The sequence below is a fragment of the Mya arenaria genome, chromosome 17 (genome assembly GCF_026914265.1).
Source record: "Mya arenaria isolate MELC-2E11 chromosome 17, ASM2691426v1".
Taxonomy (NCBI): domain Eukaryota; kingdom Metazoa; phylum Mollusca; class Bivalvia; order Myida; family Myidae; genus Mya; species Mya arenaria.
Genome location: NC_069138.1, coordinates 6011683 through 6027734, shown reverse-complemented (window position 1 = coordinate 6027734; position 16052 = coordinate 6011683). Strand labels below are relative to the sequence as shown.

The 16052-nt window shown below is 34.2% G+C and overlaps 1 protein-coding gene across 2 annotated transcripts; it reads left to right on the top strand.

The window, feature by feature from the left end:
• The first annotated feature begins 1942 nt into the window (after positions 1-1942).
• LOC128224572 (complement factor H-like) lies at positions 1943-16052 on the top strand. 2 transcript variants are annotated; one of them, XM_052934465.1, is made up of 9 exons: positions 1943-2190; positions 4493-4693; positions 7256-7474; positions 8512-8709; positions 9197-9394; positions 11657-11854; positions 14094-14291; positions 15001-15171; positions 15613-16052. In XM_052934465.1, the coding sequence occupies exons 1-9, from the start codon at positions 2115-2117 to the stop codon at positions 15786-15788; spliced, it is 1635 nt and encodes a 544-aa protein (XP_052790425.1). In that variant the 5' UTR covers positions 1943-2114; the 3' UTR covers positions 15789-16052. The 2 variants fall into 2 exon arrangements, with proteins under 2 accessions (XP_052790425.1, XP_052790424.1); XM_052934464.1 differs by having other exon boundaries at positions 7256-7510.

Sequence of the window (16052 nt, the reverse complement as noted above, 5' to 3'; positions counted from 1 at the left end):
ACTGTTGGAGTTATCACATACAATCACCGACTGTTGGACTGATCACATACAATCACCGACTGTTGGAGTTATTACGTACAATCACCGACTGTTGGAGTTATTACATACAATCACCGACTGTTGGAGTTATTACATACAATCACCGACTGTTGGAGTTATTACATACAATCACCGACTGTTGGAGTTATTAGATACAATCACCGACTGTTGGAGTTATTACATGCAATCACCGACTGTTGGTCTTATTACATACAATCACCGACTGTTGGAGTTATCATAAACAATCACCGACTGTTGGTCCTATTACATACAATCACCGACTCTTTGAGTTATGATATACAATCACCGACTGTTGGAGTTATTACATACAATCACCGATTGTTGGAGATATTACATACAATCACCGACTGTTGGACTTATTACATACAATTACCGACTGTTGGAGTTATGACATACAATCACCGACTGTTGGACTTATTACATACACTCACCGACTGTTGGACGTATTACATATAATCACCGACTGTTGGACTTATTACATACAATCACCGACTGTTGGAATTATTACATACAATCACCGACTGTTGGACTGATTATATACAATCACCGACTTTTGGACTTATTGCATACAATCACCGACTGTTGGACTGATTACATACAATCACCGACTGTTGGACTTATTACATACAATCACCGACTGTTGGACTCATTACATACGATCACCGACTGTTGGACTGATTACATACAATCACCGACTGTTGGAGCTATTACATACGATCACTGACTGTTGGACTTATTACATACAATCACCGACTGTTGGACTTATTACATACAATCACCGACTGTTTGAGCTATTACATACGATCACCGACGGTGAAATTATGTCGTACGATCACCGACTTTTGAAAAAATCACGGACGATCACCGACTTTTAAAAATATCACCTACGATCACATACTTTTGAAAATTTCACGAACGATTACCGACTGTTGAAAATATCACCTACGATCACTGATTGTTGAAAATATCACGTACGATCACCGACTGATGAAAATATCACGTACGATAATTGACTGTTGAAAATATCATGAACGATCAATCAATGTAACAAAAGAAATATGTAGTTGTTCACCCTTAATAAGACAGAAATATAAAAATATATGCATTCAATCTTTTCAAAGTTGAATATATCAAAATTATTGTATCACACCTCTCTATGATATACTCCGCTAGCGGTTTCTATGTTCATGCTTAGTGACCTCCCCCCCCCCCAAAAAAAAAAAAAAAAAAAAAGAAAAAGCATGTGAATATCTGATAAAATTAATAAATTAATAACAGCAGAATACATAATTACGGAATAAAAGTAGCCTTTTAGTGTTCACAGAGAGGACCCACCGCATTGACTTATGTGTATTTAGGCGTTAAAACGTTCTCGGCAAAGCATTTCCTTCATTTCCTTTCCTTCTGCATTTTTTTTTGCCGTAGTGTTGATTTTTTGTGTAACTTCCTAATAAATGTGCATTTTCTAGATGAACATTTAAAAATTTGATAATTTTATATTTAGACTTTTCTGCCATAGTGATCTAATCTGATATTGATCGATTTGGTACAGAAATCCTTCTTCTCAAAAACAATAACAATAACACACCCACAATCCCCATCCATTCAACGAATAAAAACTAAGGAACATTCTTATGTCCATATCGAAAAAAAATAATACTAGAGTTCAACACAATGAACAATTTCAGACTAAAAATACGCCCGACACCCAAACGCCCAAATAACCTAAAATGCTGTACGCAAGGTTTTTGTTTACGAACAAAAAAAATAAGGCTTAAACAATGTCAATGGGTTTCATTGAAACATCACGCAGAGTGTTTCACTCACATCCGGATCGTTTCCGCTGACCCTCAAAACCGTCAGTTAAACTTCATACACTCTTGTGAAGTAAACTGAATAGTGTAAATTGGGCAAAGAAAAGGCTACGCTAGATACAATTAAGTTAAAGCTAGTTCGTGGTTTGTTTTCTCGAGAGACCGAGACATAAAAGAAAAGGGTGCTAAAGAGACTTGTTTATATTTTGCTTCGTTTAAAGGCTACAGCACGTGGCTTACATGATGAAAGTATTTGTATTGCTATTGTTGATGACATGTGTTGTATTCTGTGTTGATGGAAGATACATAAAACGAGGTAAGTTTGTTTGATATATTTACTTGATAAACGCATTTTTTTTATTTTGTATATTTGCACTTTGTTGTTTGTGGAGTTTTATGCTGTTGTTCGGTGTTTCTTGTTTGTGATTTTTGGTGTGTTCTATGTCTTTGGCGTTTACCCAGTGTCATTATGGTTTATGATTAAACTGTTGGCTACTGAGCTTGTTTCTGTACTTTATCACATAAATTCTTGAGATATGTTTAATGTAAACATAATACATTAAAACTGGAGGGAAACAGAGTGTAGTCAAACATGTACGAATACCCTGTAAACATGCACAACGCTAAGACACTTAACGAGAGACCAGTGGCGTAGCTACATAAAGGCCTTGTAGGCCTGGGCCTACAACATTTTTGAAAAATGACAAAATATACGAGATTACCCAAAAATGCAATAAAAACTTATAACAACTCAAAAGTTGTATATAACGTTGATAAAACAAAAGCAATTCTGGTGTTTATCTAAACTATGTCCTGGGTGTATTGCTTGCTTTTAAATGTAATTATTGCATATATATATATAGTTAAGTTTGTGAAATGTGCATATAAAATGGATGCAATTGTGCCTTCTGTTTTTCTCCTTGAATGCTTCACTATTTTGCTTCTTATTTAGAAAAAAAGAAATATATCGGGGAGGTGGGGGGGGGTGTATCACCACTCACTAGGAACCATCGGGCCTACAAGTATTTAAGGCCAAGCTACGCCCCTGGAGACACACACCGTACAACACATCGACATGTCTGCATTTAACTATGCGTATTAATCAGTGCGTGTTTGTTGCTATCAAACTGGTATAAATGAGTTTCGGCGGTTTGAAAAACTGTTGCGAAAGTTTGCTTAAAGTGACACTCTTATTCAAGATCAGTACATACACATGTATAACAAACATAAATTTCGACTGATAAATATTTAAAGCTGCCCTCTCACAGATTGAACGTTTTGACTTTTTTTATTTTTTGTCTTGGAACGAGCCAATTTTTAAGGGAATTTATGGATATAATTATATAAGAATACTGACAAAAAATTAAATCGCAAATTTTTATATTTACGTTAAACAAAATGATGTTTTATGCATTTTTCTTAAACCGATAGAAACGGTTTAGGCATAAAACATTAATTTTCGAACGGAAATATGAAAATCTACGATCTGATTTTTTGTCAGCAAACTTATATCATTGGTTTGCAGATATTTTTGCAAAAAATTGCTTGTTCCAAGACAAAAAATAAAAAAGTTGTAAAAATGGTATATATGTGAGAGTGCAGCTTTAACGTCTTACTAAACCATGCATTTATGAGAAATATTACCTACTGTTAACAAGATTGCAGCCGTGAATTTAATAGCAGAAAGCGCAAAAATATTAAGTGATTAGTGAATGATAAAAGATTGACTGTGGTCTACTATAGTCTCATAAGGTAGAAAAACTGTGTTGTATGCTCATTTCTTTCAAATTAAACACGATATCCTTCATAAGAACCATTGTTTTTGACATTTCTTAATCTTTTTTGGAATATTAAAACAATATTATGCATTGTGGTAAATCTTTTTTTGGGAATAAGAGTGCATCTTTAAGGAATGAATCGCGGGATTGATGTCTTTATCGGAGTATGAACACAATTTGGCTGGAGTCCCCAATAGTGACATCAATCCCGCAATTCATTACTTATATTTACACCAATAGTTAATTGTTTCATTCAAGAATTGTTGAAAAATATTTCATTTTATTAAAGAACCTTTCAGTAATCCGTTCTTACCCAATGTGTAATTAGACCCACCCGACTGTAACCGAAAACATTTTATCAAATGACGTCACAATTACGCGGGAAAAGGTCAACCACTTGATATCACTTTTAAACGTAAAATTGAAACACTACATTTAACATATCATAAATTAACTCTTTCTTGAATGTTGATTTATTGCTTACGGGACCTGTTGACACATACAAACACTAACAAGATCAACATTTTTCATGTATATGAATCGCGATCCGAACATATCCAAGATGTTGCGTTCATCGAATCATCGCAATTGCCGAAAGGCAGTTAATTTAAGGCATGGAAGTTAAGGTGTAAATATTGTGTTGTAACTATCTGAAATAAATACTGGATACACAAACAATTAGTCTGGTATGACAAAATCCCTTTAACGAAAGTCAAATCAAATTAAGTGGGTGTCTTAATCTTGCATTGTTTTGTGTAAAAACAAGATGACAAAGGAACACACAATAAATGCATGTGTTTGTTTTAATTTGTTAAATACTTCAACATGTCAATTTTATAGGATGCCGCATACCGACTGGCCCGGAGTCTCACCAGGCAAAGTTTCGCATGGGGAGAAAACAATTAAGGCCAGGGAAAGTAATTAGATACGGAGAACGGGTCACAGTTGCTTGCAAAAAGGACATATACGGTGATGCAATTCATAGCTGGAGTCACCATTTTTGCAGAGGTGTATGGACGCCAAGTCTTCCTAGCTGTAAAGGTTGGTTTAATGTAAACTTGTATATTTTACAACGATTGTGATGCAAGTTATTACACATTATATTAATCACTCTCGTTGACACGATGTTACGCGAGAGTGTGTGGTTTTGTGTTGTGGATTGTGTAGAAATAGTGAAGTTATCTTTGTTCAAAGTCTTCATTCACCATAAACGAAAATGTTCAGTCGGAATCGGCCAAATATATTCCCTGTGAATGAATTGTCCCTTATCCTATAAACATCCAACAGTGATTTCCTTTATTAACCGTGTGTATGTATTGCGTTGTTAACTTCCGAAGCCATTTCAAACACACACTATTTTTTGATTATCATAATATTTTACCCGGTGTATATTATTGTCGAACAGACTCGCACTAACGCATTGATTGTAGTTATGGAAGGAAATGAAATACCATGTACATGAAACCTTAAGTATATGTTCGAGTTCAAGTTTTGCGATTGGTTAATAGTCAAAATTGAACTCGTAATTTATTTAGTGCTTAGGTGCATTCGTCAGAATCGATTTACGTTAATTTTGTGAACAGAAAATTTGAAGAAAAAAATCCACGATTGTCAGTGGTGTACACAGAAATGCAAACACCAAGTATTTGCTTTCTTTGATAACGTACAATAGATTAACAATGACACCTTGTTTTTCAAATAGACTGAATGAAATGCACTCTACAGACTGAGTATGAAACTGTTTTGGTGTATTTTTTAGAATCATTTTCGACACAAACATGCAAACACCGAAATATATCTACCACCAGCTGTTTGCATTATTTGTCTGTCCCGGGAGTTTACTGTTTTAATCTTAATATTTGCATAGAAATTTTCGGAACCGGTAATGTTTTTGCTTTGGCACCAGATCCTGAGATTTAATAAGCGGGTTTATGTAAAAGAAAACCCAAACTTTCACTAAAAATAATCATCGATAAAGAAAGACCTTTGGTAAAATCACGGAGATAACTTTTCAAGGGCAATGTCAGCGAAGACTTTTGTCATGAAATGTTAAACATTCTTCCAAGTTATACAACTCGGGACTATCTTTACAAGTTTACGAATTTTCTTCCTTATGTCAATACTGTCCGGTTGAACAGTATCGTTCTTTGGTGTTTGCATGTTTGTGTGGGCCAATCAAAATTGAGGATTTTCAATGTTTCTATTAATAAATATGACGGAAATCGATTCTGACGAATGCACCACTAAAATAGTTCCACAGTAAGTTTTTTTCGGACAGTCTATTTCGTCAACCAAGGCCTGCTTGTTGAACGATCTTCAGTAATAAAAGGATTCATACACCTGGTGTTTGCATTTTTTAGTCGGCCAATGAAAATCGAGGATTTCATTGGCCGACTTAAAAATGCAAACACCAGCAGCCAATTGTATAAAACCGGTTATCTTTTTGGTTTGGTCAAAGTTATCCGAAATGTTTATCGATTGGTCAATATTTATCCAATATTTTTTTCTAACCAATCAAATCATTGAAAAGTGTTCACTAGCCGAAATATAACCTTTGGACAACTTATCAGAGCTGAATTATGGTATAATCTTAACTTTACAAATTTAGCAAAATTTGTTTAGCCTTGTTAATGACTCCAAACCAGTAACATTCAACGTGCCAATACCAGTGGAATCCGCTGACCAAAACGGCCAGAGTCTGTACCCGTATTTCAGAAGATAAAACTGCTGTGCGTGTATATATTATGCGAATATTAATGATATCTCCAATAGTATAAACACAAACAGTTTCTGCTCATCGCTTACGTTTTTGTTTTGTTTTTTGAATTGCCATTCTACGACATAAACTTCAAAAACCCGATAACTGTAGAGTCACGAATAACCTTGACTTTCTTTTAGATATTTTCTTTAAACCTCAAGATAATATTAAAAAAAAAAAAAAAGCTGTCCGAGTTGTATCTAGCATCATTAGGATTTTTATTGCTAGAACATGTATCAACGCCTGAAAAAAAACACACGTAAATCCGAAAAAAATAATATAAACGCACTCTGCATCATCAGCGTGCAGCAGATTGCAGAAACTCAATAGTTAGTTTTTTATCGGTTACAGTTGACTAACAATAACTAAAAGGTTTTTAGGTAACTAATTATCATTCAAATCGGTGGTCGTAATCGGAATACTAGTTGAATATATTCATTAATTAAAAAAGGAACTCGTTCAAAGATTCTATGATGGCCTAATTCGTTTTCAAACTTTGTAAAAAACTGTTTATTGTACTTCCTTTTATCATCAAACACCAAATTTAAATCCTAAAATAATTCCATTTCCAACAGCGTGGCTTAGGCTTTTTTAATATATGGTAACAAAAAGCTCTTTTTTATCATGTGTTGTCATTGTTAAAAGTATTTTATCCGCATCTCAAACGTATTTAATTCGATCAATGTCTGATAAAAAAAACAGAAAGGAACTTTTAAACAAAGTGTAACATGACCACGCCCTTGAAGCTCATCTGGGGTTTCTTTTTAACTGTGAGTAAACTATTTACCCTCCCTTTTTTAGTTTTACTGTTTATTACAATAGTGCGGTGCCACTTATCATTTTAGCGTACGAGCGCTGCAAAGCACCGCCAAAGATGAACAATATGATTGCAACGGTATCCATAAACCCATCCAGAACATTTCCACATGGAGACCAAATACGTTATACTTGTAAAGAGGGGTACAACAGGAAAGGTGACCTTGACTTCATTAAATGCAGAAATGGACAGTGGACACCGGTTGGGATGTCATGTGAGGTCAACTCATTGCCGTTCGGAAAACCGCGTAAGAAATCTTCATTCGAAAGACGGCGAAGACAAAGTAAGAAAGTGCAGAACTCGTCGATTTGATTTTAAGTCCAATTAAATAGTGTCTTGAAGGATCACAATATAGGTTGTTGCCAAAACCATTATCAACAAATATTATCAAACTTTACTGAGATAGCCATATGGTATGACAATGGTTTAACATATTGATTTGACCGCGTAAAAATTGGAAACTAAATGTTTTACCGTCTCACTTTTTAAAAAAAAGTGTTTAAAATTCCAAACCACCTATATCAGCCGGGCCTGAATCTTCAAAACTGCTAACACTTATGTGTAAAATATAAACTTCTGTACAAATGTAAGCTAATGAAAACAAAGAAGAAAGAACATGTGCTTCTGGATGGATTCAAACCGCTATCATGAAACTCTCAAAAGATGTGTAGTTCTGCGCTTAACAACATAGGCTTAAAGCATTAAAATTGAAGTGTTTTAAGTGGGGGGTTTCATTACGGGTGTGCTATCCTAAATCATTTTTGGCAACGCAGCTTTCAAAAATTGAAAACAAATATTTATAAAGGATACTATTTTTAACCGTACACAACGAGTATGCTTTTTTTGTTTTGATGAGTAAATGTATGCTTTTAAATAATTAAATGACAATGATAGTGGAGTGTCCTTGTTTACGCGTGTAATGTAAACAGACGGATACTTAATGGCTGCTATTATCATACTACAAAACAATCGCTTAGGCTTAAAAAATACATTTGGTTAGGGTTACCGGACCCAGCCTACGAAATAAGAGCCGTACCTACCGTTTTTATAGTCATTTGGTAAATAAAGAAATCAAAATCATTTTTTTTTGTTTAGTGTTTGTTGTAATATGTAGTTTAAAACCTTTATAGCTTTATACATAATATTACTTAATCAACATTCTCCAAAGCTAACAACAGCGTTCTTTTACAAAGTCTAATAAAAATTAAAATAAAACACATAAAAATCCTACCTACCTGCCTTAAACAACTTATGCATTGTATTTTCAATATGCGTACTTAACAGAATCCGCAGAACATGTCACCATCCAAAACGAACAACCTGCTGAGTGTAATATGAACGTGGACAATGGTCAACTAACGCAGATTGATAACGGAACTGGATCATACACTCTACACTGTGAAACTGGCTATCAACCTCAACGTGAGAATTACGTATGCCAAGAAGGGGCATGGCTAGACAATTCACCGAAATGTGATTCAAGTAAGTAGTCCATCTTTACAAGTGAACATGTTCACAATCTATTGATTATTTACTGGCCCTTTGAGATTATGCAATATGTCTTAAAGCTGCACTCACTAGCTGTCAAAGATTGTTTGTTGTGACATCTTTTTATTATTGTGAAGGAATGAGCCAATTTTTGCGTAAAGGTCTGAAAACAAGTGATTTAAGATTGCCGACAACATTTCAGATAGCAGTTTTAATATTTACGTTCGATATTTGATTCCTTGTAACGTTACTGACTTTGTAACAACTGAAATTTTGGGCATTTTTTTAAACAATTGAGAAATGTTCTAATGTATTTTATTTAATAGTTTAAAACCTTTAAAACAAATATAACTTTAATACCATTCTCAAATGCCGAAAGCAACGTTATTTCATAAAGCCTAATAAAATATACAAGATAAAGAGCCTACCTACCTGTCTTAAACAAGTTATGCGTTGTATTTTCAATATGCGTTCTTTACAGAATTCTCCGAAATTGTCACCATCCAACCCGAGCGACCTGCTGAGTGTGATATGAAAGTGGACAACGGTCACTTGTCGCAGACCGATAACGAAACCGGAACATACACTTTACACTGTGAAACTGGCTATCAACCTCAACGTGAGAATTACGTATGCCAAGAAGGGGCGTGGCTGGACAAATCACCAAAATGTGTTTCAAGTAATTAGCCCATCTTTACATGTAAACATGTTCTCAGTGTATTGAGTATGACCTGGCCCTTTGAGATCATGCAATATGTTTTAAAGCTGCACTCAAAACTGTCAAAGATTGACTGTTGTGACAATTTTTTGTGAAGGAATGAGCCAATTTTTGCGTAAATGTCTGAAAACAAGTGATTTAAGATTGCTGACAATAGATCTTAAGATTGCTGACAATAGATCTGATCACAGTTTTAATATTAACGTTCGATATTTGATTCCTTTATTCGTTAATAACTTTGAGAAAACTGAAATTTTGGGCAGGTTTTTAATCAATTGAGATATGTTCTAATGTGAATTTTCTTATATGACAGAATTGAATGCATTGGAGTCAAAATCAGCTAATTTTGGGACAAATTTTAAAAATATGTCAAAACTGCTATGAAAGTGCAGCTCTTACATACTTCGGATGAAGTTTGTATTTCACAGGATCTTAACGCGTGTATTTTTCAAATATAACTCAAGATTATTAAAAACGAAACGGTTAAAGTGACTCGCTCATGGTTTTGAACCAAAAGTATTTTCCCTGGTAATGTATCTGAAAACACTCATTTATTATTATTATTTTACTCTATGATATCGAAATTGCAGAAAGAAATACAGTCATAGCATAAAAAAGTTATTTGTTTTAGTGGGGTTTGAACCTTTTAAGAAAAGTGGTGGATATGTTAACCTGTTAACGATACATTGATAACATCACGTGAGAGTTTCAATCAAACAAACAAGCAACACCACAGCCGTAATTACTTTTCAACGCGTTACTAACACTAATGAAAAGTTTGGTGTTCAAAGACGATCTTTGAGCAAATATCAACATTTCTTGAAGGGTTCCAGCTTTTGGGATTTTTGTTTTAACACTTCTTATGATTTGTCACATTTTGTTTGGTTATTACAAAAACAGTGCATTTAACAAATCATGCGTGAGTTGCTTTAAGTCAACACTAGATTTTTTACGTCTCAAATCGAAAACTCTTGCGACATTTTACAAGATTCTGAATGATGATGACATCACTCACGTGATCAATATAATGTAGAATATACTTTTTATTATTGGTGGTTAAAAATAGTTATGAAGTTTGAGGACATTTTCCACAGATATCGCGTGTAGCTTGCCAACGCATATGAATTCGGCTTAGTTTCAGCGAAATACCATAACATGACCATGCCTTTGAATCTCATCGAGAGCGGTATTCGATATTGATCTTATCTGGATCTAAGAACAATGAAGCCAATAGGAAGCCATGATATAAATAACGAGCATGTCCACTAAATGAGGTTAATGAGGTATGACCATAAAATTTAGTTAAGTTGCATTTTAATGTCATGTGAAGTCGACTCATTGCCGTTCGGGAACCGCGTAAGAAATCTTCATTCGAAAGACAGCTAAGACAAAGTAAGAAATTGGCAAACACGTCGGTTTGATCAAGGATAATGTCATTGTTTTGCTTTAAAGTCCAATTATTTAATTTCTTAAAGGGGCACAATATAGGTTGTTTGTATTTTTGTATTTTGAATGCATCTTTAACTGTTTTGCCTCCATTATGCTTTTTTCGGCATATGATTTGCATTATTAGCGATATTTTGGCGCTGTTTAACTTGGGAATTCGTTGCCAATCATTTACACGAAACTATTATTTAGAAATGCTAATAATTTAAATTTTACACATACACTATGCTTTTGTGTTGTTTTGATGATTAAATATATTTAAAAAATTAACTGGCAATAATAGTGAATAATTATAATGTAAAGGACAAAAACTTAACGGCATGGTTACATACTAGAACTGAATAACCTTAAAAAAACAACTACATGTATGCATAATAAACAATTAAGTACAGGTATGAAGGATGCGAAATTCATAACATGCATAAGAGGGTCGATAAACCACTGCCTGGCTGTTTCTATCAAACTACAAAACAATCGCTTTGTCCTAAAAATATTTGTTAAGAGTTAACCGACCCTACCAAATAAAAAGGCACCGAACTTAACGTTTTTATAGTCACTTGGTGAATAAAGAAATCCAAATTAAATTTATTTTTAGTGTTTGTTTTAATAGCTTAAAACCTTTAAAACTTGAGAAAAAAAAATATAACTTTAATACCATTCTCAAATGCCGAAAGCAACGTTCTTTCATAAAGCCTAATAAAACTATACAATATAAAGAGCCTACCTACCTGTCTTAAACAAGTTATGCGTTGTATTTTCTATATGCGTTCTTTACAGAATTCTCCGAAATTGTCACCATCCAACCCGAGCGACCTGCTGAGTGTGATATGAAAGTGGACAACGGTCACTTGTCGCAGACCGATAACGAAACCGGAACATACACTTTACACTGTGAAACTGGCTATCAACCTCAACGTGAGAATTACGTATGCCAAGAAGGGGCATGGCTGGACAAATCACCAAAATGCGATTCAAGTAAGAAGTCCATCTTTACATGTAAACATGTTCTCAGTGTATTGAATATGTCCTGGCCCTTTCAGATCATGCAATATGTCTAAAAGCTGAACTTAAACCTGTCAAAGGTTGACTGTTGTGACAATTTTTTGTGATGGAATGAGCCAAATTTTGCGTAAATGTCTGAAAACAAGTGATTTCAGATTGCTGACAATAGATCTGATCGCAGTTTTAATATTAACGTTCGATATTTGATTCCTTTATTCGTTAATAACTTTGAGAAAACTGAAATTTTGGGCAGGTTTTTAAACAATTGAGATATGTTCTAATGTGAATTTTCTTATATGACAGAATTGAATGCATTGGAGTCAAAATCAGCTGATTTTGGGACAAATTTTAAAAATATGTCAAAACTGCTATGAAAGTGCAGCTCTTTCATACTTCGGATGAAGTTTGTATTTCACAGGATCTTAACTCGTGTATTTTTCAAATATAACTCAAGATTATTAAAAACGAAACGGTTAAAGTGACTCGCTCATGTTTTTGGACCAAACGTATTTTCCCTGGTAATGTATCTGAAAACACTCATTTATTATTATTTTTTTACTCTATGATATCGAAATTGCAGAAAGAAATACAGTCATAGCATAAAAAAGTTATTTGTTTTAGTGGGGTTTGAACCTTTTAAGAAAAGTGGTGGATATGTTAACCTGTTAACGATACATTGATAACATCACGTGAGAGTTTCAATCAAACAAACAAGCAACACCACAGCCGTAATTACTTTTCAACGCGTTACTAACACTAATGAGAAGTGTGGTGTTCAAAGACTATCTTTGAGCAAATATCAAAATTTCTTGAAGGGTTCCAGCTTTTGGGATTTTTGTTTTAACACTTCTAATGATTTGTCACATTTTGTTTGGTTATTACAAAAACAGTGCATTTAACAAATCATGAGTGAGTTGCTTTAAGTCAACACTAGATTTTTTACGTCTAAAATCTAAAACTCTTGCGACATTTTACAAGATTCTGAATGATGATGACCTCACTCACGTGATCAATATAATGTAGAATATACTTTTTATTATTGGTGGTTAAAAATAGTTATGAAGTTTTAGGACATTTTCCACAGATATCGCGTGTAGCTTGCCAACGCATTTGAATTTGGCTTAGTTTCAGCGAAATATCATAACATGACCATGCCTTTGAATCTCTTCGAGAGCGGTATTCGATATTGATCTTATCTGGATCTAAGAACAATGTAGGCAATAGGAGGCCATGATATAAATAACGAGCATATCCATTGAATGAGGTTAACGAGGTATGACCATAAAATTTAGTTAAGTTGCATTTTAATGTCATGTGAAGTCAACTCATTGCCGTTCGGGAACCGCGTAAGAAATCTTCATTCGAAAGACAGCTAAGACAAAGTAAGAAATTGGCAAACACGTCGGTTTGATCAAGGATAATGTCATTGTTTTGCTTTAAAGTCCAATTATTTATTTTCTTGAAGGGGCACAATATAGGTTGTTTGTATTTTTGTATTTTGAATGCATCTTTAACTTTTTTGCCTCCATTATGCTTTTTTCGGCATATGATTTGCATTATTAGCGATATTTTGGCGCTGTTTAACTTGGGAATTCGTTGCCAATCATTTACACGAAACTATTATTTAGAAATGCTAATAATTTAAATTTTACACATACACTATGCTTTTGTGTTGTTTTGATGATTAAATATATTTAAAAAATTAACTGGCAATAATAGTGAATAATTATAATGTAAAGGACAAAAACTTAACGGCATGGTTACATACTAGAACTGAATAACCTTAAAAAAACAACTACATGTATGCATAATAAACAATTAAGTACAGGTATGAAGGATGCGAAATTCATAACATGCATAAGAGGGTCGATAAACCACTGCCTGGCTGTTTCTATCAAACTACAAAACAATCGCTTTGTCCTAAAAATATATTTGTTAAGAGTTAACAGACCCTACCAAATAAAAAGGCACCGAACTTACCGTTTTTATAGTCACTTGGTGAATAAAGAAATCCAAATTAAATTTATTTTTTAGTGTTTGTTTTAATAGTTTAAAAACTTTAAAACTTGAAAAAGAATATAACTTTAATACCATTTTCAAATGCCGAAAGCAACGTTCTTTCATAAAGCCTAATACAATATACAAGATAAAGAGCCTACCTACCTGTCTTAAACAAGTTATGCGTTGTATTTTCTATATGCGTTCTTTACAGAATTCTCCGAAATTGTCACCATCCAACCCGAGCGACCTGCTGAGTGTGATATGAAAGTGGACAACGGTCACTTGTCGCAGACCGATAACGAAACCGGAACATACACTTTACACTGTGAAACTGGCTATCAACCTCAACGTGAGAGTTATGTATGCCAAGAAGGGGCATGGCTGGACAAATCACCAAAATGTGTTTCAAGTAATTAGCCCATCTTTACATGTAAACATGTTCTCAGTGTATTGAGTATGACCTGGCCCTTTGAGATCATGCAATATGTCTTAAAGCTGCACTCAAAACTGTCAAAGATTGACTGTTGTGACGATTTTTTGTGAAGGAATGAGCCAAATTTTGCGTAAATGTCTGAAAACAAGTGATTTAAGATTGCTGACAATATATTTTAAGATTGCTGACAATAGATCTGATCGCATTTTTAATATAAACGTTCGATATTTGATTCCTTTTAGCGTTACTAACTTTGAGAAAACTGAAATTTTGGGCAGGTTTTTTAACAATTGAGATATGTTCTAATGTGAATATTCTTATATGACACAATTGAATGCATTGGAGTCAAAACAGCTGATTTTGGGACAAAATTTTGAAAATATGTCAAAACAGTCCATCTATGAAGCTGCAGCTCTTTCATACTTCGGATGACGTTTGTATTTCACTGTCCTGATCTCAATTTGTGTATTTATTTAAAATAATTTAAGATTATTTAATACAAATAGATAAAGTTAACACTATCCCTTTACGTCTCATTTCGAAAATTCCTGCGCACTGATAGCTCATGTAGCTTACAAACGCATATGAATCATGCTTAGTTTCAGCGAAATATCCATTTAATTTTCATTACTACTTTTCAACGCATATGTCTTAGTTAATTTTCACTAAGCATTATATTCCTCAGAAAGATGTCACAAAATCAAAAGTGACTACAAGTTAGTAGAGGGTGAGAACTTGAATCATGGTGCTGAAATCATCTTACGTTGTAATGAGAATACAAGCTACCCACACTTTGGAATAGAGCGGGCGTGGTGCTTCAATGGCCAGTGGCTGCCACGTCGACCAGAGTGTAAGAGTAAGTCGTATGTTTTAGTGATTTTTTCATACAGCTGTCATCATTTTTGAAAAGGTGGCTGCCATGTCGGCCTAAGTGTAATAGTAGGTAGTATATTAGTGCATTATTTTGCCACAGTAACCCACATTTTAGTAAAAGTTCGGGCTGAATGTAAAAAGGCCGGAAGCTGCCAGGTGAATCTGAGGGCAAAAGTAGGCAATAACGTTGTGATTTCAAAGACTGTGTAGCAATCGAGACGGATGTTTATACACCGAACGAGACCTGGTGCTGGTCGTTAGAAAATCGTTTAATTATAACAGCCTCTAAATACCAAGAGGCGATTTATTGTTCACGAAATTCGAAATCGGAGTTGTCGGTGATGATCCTTTCTTATGACATCTTTCATGTGCCTGTTTTTGTATCAAACAGCAAGTTAACATTATACATGTATATCCTTTTCAGATTACTGCGAATTACCAACTGGTGTCAACAGCTTGACGGATGTTAGGACTAATCGCCCCTCTCCTAGACTGGTCATGCATGCGGTTGGAGTACACCAAATGTGCGGGGATGGATCGTTCCAATACAACAAATGTCTTAATGGCAAATGGATGCAAGACTTTCTTCAGTGCAACTAAGACAAACTATTCAAGTGCCATATGCTTTTTCGAAAACACAAAGGGATTACGATGTTCCTGATTTTAATTGTGTATGTTTCAACTAAAGTTTGGAGCAAAGACCAATGCTCGTCTGTTTCACATATGGTACAAGTTTCAGTGCAAATAGTTTTGATATCTTGGACAGTTTTTGAGTTAGTTTAAATATATTTTATTCAACATAAATATTATAAATTGCATCATTTTATACATGATGTATTGAAGCGGATTAAAACGAAAGAGGAG

What these genes read in the sequence shown, in the direction of transcription:
- LOC128224572 (XM_052934464.1), top strand. Translation starts at nt 2,115, where the DNA reads ATGATGAAAGTATTTGTATTGCTATTGTTGATGACATGTGTTGTATTC. An exon ending in AAGTCTTCCTAGCTGTAAAG is followed by an intron (nt 4,694 to 7,255) that starts GTTGGTTTAATG and finishes TTATCATTTTAG; the next exon opens with CGTACGAGCGCTGCAAAGCA. An exon ending in ATCACCAAAATGCGATTCAA is followed by an intron (nt 11,855 to 14,093) that starts GTAAGAAGTCCA and finishes CGTTCTTTACAG; the next exon opens with AATTCTCCGAAATTGTCACC.